At 32.8% G+C, this 6282-nt stretch overlaps 1 protein-coding gene across 1 annotated transcript in view; it reads left to right on the plus strand.

The window, feature by feature from the left end:
• Positions 1-5658, plus strand: part of LOC115235387 (protein expanded-like) — a 45639-nt gene extending 39981 nt beyond the window's left edge. The window contains exons 4-6 of the mRNA XM_029807147.1: positions 4501-4741; positions 4942-5217; positions 5458-5658. Coding sequence (XP_029663007.1) covers positions 4501-4741; positions 4942-5217; positions 5458-5658 — 718 coding nt within the window. The remainder of the gene's footprint in view (positions 1-4500; positions 4742-4941; positions 5218-5457) is intronic.
• Positions 5659-6282: the final 624 nt, after the last annotated feature.

Consider the following 6282-nt stretch of genomic DNA (forward strand, 5'->3'; position numbering starts at 1 on the left):
GTAAAGAATGAATACGATTCCTCTGGTTGCTAATTTTCTCTGATTACAGCTCTTTGATTTTTTATAAATAAGAGTTTTGAACGTTCACGAATCACATTGAAAATGTAAACCAAGGAATATCTGTTGTAGGAAGATGTGGATTATCAATTCCAAATATTTCTGGTATAATCTCAGGTGATAATAAAAAGATTTGATCCATCAAATCAATGATAGTTTCTCTCTTATGGCATAGTGTGGATGATTAGATTAAAAATTTAGATATCTTCCAGAAAAAGTAGGTTTATGATACCAGTCGATTTCTTCACAATTATTATTCACAATTATCGTGGCATCAAGGAAATTAAGTTTGTTGCCCACTCCTTCTTTTATACTAAACTGAAGTTTTGGATAAAACGAGTTGAAGATAGTTAAGGCCGAAACTTTAATTTGTTATATCTCCTAAACCAATTCCGACCGCCATTTGATTCTTGCGGGGAATTACTCAGAACACTCCCTCCTACAACATATCTAAGTGGCGATTAAATCGGTGAGGTGTGACCTTTTATGCATATTTACCAAAATTATTACCAAGTTGTAATAAATTTTGGACATTTTGGGGGATATCAGTGGAAATAAGATTAATAAACCATTTATCAACTGTATTGAGAGCCGAAAGGATAGGTTCTCTAGTGAATGAGGAAAGGTTGAGGTTAATTTTAACCGGAATCATATTTGGTTTGGTATCAATCGGTTTAAGTGAAAATTGGGTTTTTGTCCATTGAAGGTTGAATACTGTTTGTATATTTTTGTTTTATCTATGCTGAAAATGGGTCAAAAAACGGTCCGAAACATACATATTTAATGCATATCTGTCAATGAAATTAAACAATGCGTACTAACCGCGCTTCGGCTCTTATTTTCCAGCTTCCTCACTTATCCAGTCAGAAATGTATAGTTGATGTGACATCGAACTAATGTCGAAAACCAAATGTTAAAATAAAGTTGAAATTTTGATGAATAACGTAATAGATAAATAATAAAATTTAAATAATTCAAGATTTTAGTTATATGGAAATTAAATTCCTATTTTACATCTGAAGTAAATGTAAAAGACGGGCGATTTCCACTCATTTGAATACTCATTTGTCCCTATTTTTGAACAATTAGTTTAAGATCTAAATAATCCTTCGTGTTGGTATTGTATCAGAAGTTAAACTGATAGGAAAATGTACTACATTTTCAATGTTATTAGCTATGCTTTGTAGGCTTTATATATTTTGATGAAAAAAACTTGAATACGAGATAGATAGCGCACAGTGTCTCACATCGCGCTAAGCAACCGAACTAATCCAATATTACAATATGCAGTAATTTATAATGTTGCACAAAAACATATGTAATATATCACAAGTTTTATATTACATATGTAACTTATGTTATATTATTTGTTACTTTCATGTTATATGACTGCAATAAACAATTACTTGTAAGATAATAATAAAATTGTAATATTAATAAAAATGGGATTAATTAGTAAATATAGAAACAAATAATTAACTAAATTAATTAGAACCTAGTTTAATTTTAATATATTCCAAACATTATACAGGGTGTTCGAAAGCACCTTTGACAACGCTCGTGAGCAGGTAGAGCACAGTAAACTGAACAGTAAAGTTCTGTAACATTTTTTTCTATAACGCTTAATAAAGAAGTTATTATTGAGTAAAGTCTGGCCAGCGCTGACCTTTAGCCGCGCACCTGATAGTGTGCGTGAGCGCTCCGTCGCTACGGCGGCGCACACTACCAGGCGGGCAGCTCATCGACGTGCGTCCGGCTAAAAGTCGGCGCTGATTGGCCAGACTTTATTCAATAATAACTCCTTTATTAAGCGTTATAGAAAAAAATGGTACAGGACTTTTCTGTTCAGTTTACTGTGCTCTACCTGCTCATGAGCGTTGTCAAGGGTGCTTTCGGACACTCTGTATAAATACACAATTATATAATATCAATGTGAAACTGACTGTACAACTGACTGTGGGTCCTAAATCTTATGTCATACTGACGTGACATAATAATATCAATATATCATTTCGAACTACAGGTTTAACAATAAACAACAATCAAATAGCAAAATAACAATCGTCAATCAAAATATATTGCTTCTGTTTCAAAAACATTATTGTTTTTCGATCGACCGGATTATCGTAGAAAAAAACAGACATCTCGAAAGTTCCGATTTGCTTTCGAATAACAATAAAAAAATATGTATTTAAGGTAGTTTTCTCGCGACAGTACAATCTAAAATTTTTACTCTGAATGAATGTTAAAACCTTAGACTATATACCATAGACTGCGACCATATACAATAGACTGCGCGTTAGTGATGAGGGCTGTTGCCGAGTACAGGGCCAAAGACGGCATCTGATTGGCAACTTGGGTGGAGTTCAACGGGACCGAAAAGGTCCCGTCTCCGATTTTGATGAAACTTTGTGAAAAGCTTTCTTTCAGGTTGAAATGAAAGATCCTAAAAGGAATTTTGGCGACTCCTACAAGAAAGTCATTTTTTAAGAGAAAATGGGGGTGTAGTTCCGAAAAGTACTCACCCCCGATTTTTTTGAAATTCTGTACGCTGTTGCCAAGTTGTCACCGTTCACCGCTTTCAATCGCTTCTCTACGTCGAAAAATCGTAAAAACCGAGATTCTTTTATTATTGTATTTTTAAAATGAAACAGTCAATAATTTCAATTTTTTACTAGTATTCCTAAAGTGTCTTTTTATTATATATATCGGTTTATCATCACTTTCTTGTTGTTTGTTCTAATTATTCAAAATACGAGATTTTCGCTTCGTGTATGCAATGCATGGAAAAAATATAATTTTTGATAGTGAATATCTCGCATTCGGGACGGTCAATTGTTTTTAAATTGTACAAACGTGTAGATAACACATTTATTAACGCATAGTTAAATTTTAAAACTTTTCTTATTAATTGCGATTTGCGAGACAACTACCTTAAAGAGAAGTTTCGTAATCGATCCTTGTACACTGATTTCCACTATAATAATAGAAACGTTATCGTATTTACAATAATTAGTCCTGCGCTTAAAAATTCAAAACATTGTACACGCTTGTGATCTTCTGAAACGGTTATAATTTCATTAAATAAGATTTTACAATATATTTTGCATATAATTCTTTGAACATATAGGAGAAAATAGGGTAAAACCGGGTACTTTTTTTAATTTGTCTTCCTACAAAAAAAGCAGAGTAAAAAAAATTTTGTTGACCGTTAGTAGTTTTTAGTGGACCTTAAACTATGAGAAAATGAGGCCAGTTGCTAAAAAAAAAATTTAGTTGCCAAGGATAACAAGATTTTTTGGAAAAATTAAAATACCCGGTTTTGCTCTACCGGTAGGGTAAAACCGGATACCCATCTGAAAATATGTAAAACACCGTGCAATTACAAAATCTAGATTTATTTTAATCAAAATACAATACAAAGATGTATTCTATTGACAAAAATCACAAATGAAGATATTCTCTTATTCTACATTGCTGCAGGACTTTCTTATTTAATTTTTTAACTTTAGGGGTCTTAAAAAGCTTTTTTTTTAGTGGTTTTTTCTGACAATGAGTAATAGTTTTCATTTCCAACTGCTTTTTGTGGTAGGACAAAGTCAGGATACCATTCCTCTTTTAATTACATAAGGTGTGTAAGTACCCGGTTTTGCTCCAACACGAAGAAAATAACGAACACGGCTGTATATTCCGACGTACAAAGTGACGATCAAAACCAATGCGATGTACTCTCTAATATGTACAGAATGCAATGCTGCATTTACTGAAGCAGATGCTCTGTATAGAAAAAGTCCATAACGACTCGATTGTTGCCCCGATATCAATCTTTTTTGGCCCAAAAATTTTAACTTTTTTCAAAAAAGAAATACCGTGTGCACGTGGGCACGGTTCATCTCAAAATAATGATGGCATCAATCTACAACTAATAACACGAATTAGCCAAAGATGGTAGCACTTATCACGAAGAAACAAAGGTACCCGAGTTGACCCGCCTACCAGGTTTTACTTTACTTTCCCCTATATACAGGGTGTCCCAGAATTCGCGTATTCAGAATGCACAGCGTGATTGCCCGTGCCAAAAGAAACAACTTTTTTCCCTAGCAAAATTACGTCTGAACAATACTTTTTAAATGAGAGTAATTTTAAGTTAACTAATGAGCGCTTTAGGTTACGCATGAATCAAAGACGGCGCGCGAACGGTGTGCGTGGCGCGTGAGCGTGTCGTACGCTATTTTATTATTTGGTTAAAGATTTTATAAGAATTATACATGATATCTAAATATCGCAAAGCGACTAAATCGCTAAGCGATTTATTCGTAATTCTGTTGATCTTTACACGGATATAAGCTGGCGAACCATAAACATTAATTCATTGATTGTGTATGATGATAAAAAGTCTGCACTTATTCATTAAATTTTTAATGAGTTGCGTTACTATTTCAGCGATGAGACGACGAGACATCATTATTATCTGCAATTACGTGATAACGTTGTCAGACATGGTGGTGGAGTGGAGAGCCTCCACCCTCACCATCCCCTTCACGATCCATCTATCGTTACGCCACTGCTCGCACTTGCAGGACTTGCTCTCCAAGCCGATCTTGGCGATTATTCTGAGGAACGGCATAGACCACATGCAGGATCTGTCGGCTACTGCAAATCCACAGATTACCTTCCTCCTCATGTAAATTGAAAATTTTAATGTTTTATTTGTTATAAAAAAAGGAATTATAATTAAGAAACAAAAAAGATATTTAATAAAATATCTAAAAATATTTGATTATATAATCTCAGATTTTTATAAAATAAAAATAATTATAAATTTAATTTGAAATTTCTGGTCTTATAATTATGATTTTTCATGGGTTATACAAACGCTCTCAGATGTGTCTCGAATCGAACGTGCTCGCTGCGCTCGCAACCCAACATAAGGAGAACAGTGGACTTTCCAGGGAAGAGGCAGAGTTACAATACATTCGGGAAGCAGTACTTTTGGAGGCGCCGCTCAATGCTCATCTATATCGATTGCGTCGAAGCAAGAATGAGGCGGGACCTGGACGTATACTTCTGGCGATCTGTGCCCGTGGAGTACGTATCTATACTGAAGAGGAAATACCACGCATCTTTGCTTGGAACAACATCGGCAAACTTTCCTTTGATGTAAGTTAATATTTCTATAAATATATCATTGTCGCTGCTTATTCATTGCAATATTAAATTATAAAGCTAAAAATTGATGTAAATTATATATGTCAAAATAAATTTCTTTGCACCATTCGTATTTAATAATACAAATTAGTAAAATACTTTACCGAAAATATATTTATTGTTTGCATTTATTAATTTTCTTTTGTATTATTTGCGTGCATTTCTTAAAAATTTCTTATGTTTTTTACGTAGCGCAAAAAGTTCGAAATCCGGGCGGTTGATCAGCCAGATAAGCTCACTCTCTACAGTGGGTGCGATGACAAGAGCAAACTTCTTTTGGGACTTTGCCGTGACACCCATCAGTTTTCAATGGCTATAGCACCTAGAGTAAATGAAGCTAAAAGACGGGAAGAAGAAGGTGAGTTATTGCTCTATATTTTTATTCAACGTTAATATTTAATTAAATTAAATAAATAATTGATTATATTATAGATTGCATTGGTTTCCAGATTATCTAAGATATTGTAAAATAGAAAAGTATTAAAAATTATTTTATCTTTTTTACCTATCTTAATAATATGTGAAAACAAAATATGAGAACACACATAATCTTTACAAACTAGCCATACATATTTCATTAGAATTCCGATTGCATGGTAAAAAATTAATTCATCAACCTCATAAAAAACAAATTATTCAATAAAAATACCCAGACAGCACATATTTCTAAAAAACATCTAAAAAACGACTTAAAGATGTTTTATCGACCTTTAGACATCCTCAAGATGCCTTTTGACATTTTTATACTGTGTATTCAATGATATTTTTTCATGTTTCTCTACAAGTATATATAGTTACATCATTAATTATGTTATAAATAAAAAAGGTAAAAAAAGGCGCCAAGTACACGCGGTAGTAAAAAACTGTTATATGTATTTATAAAAAAAATTTCCTAGAAAAATAATGATATCAAAAAATTGCGCCAAATGAATAAAAATTTATGCTATAAAATTTATTTCTTTTATTATTATTTAAATAAAAACATTTTAACTAAAAAAACTGTTATACAAAGTAGTT

Source organism: Formica exsecta, unplaced genomic scaffold (genome assembly GCF_003651465.1).
Source record: "Formica exsecta isolate Colony F162 unplaced genomic scaffold, ASM365146v1 scaffold22, whole genome shotgun sequence".
Classification (NCBI taxonomy): Eukaryota; Metazoa; Arthropoda; class Insecta; order Hymenoptera; family Formicidae; genus Formica; species Formica exsecta.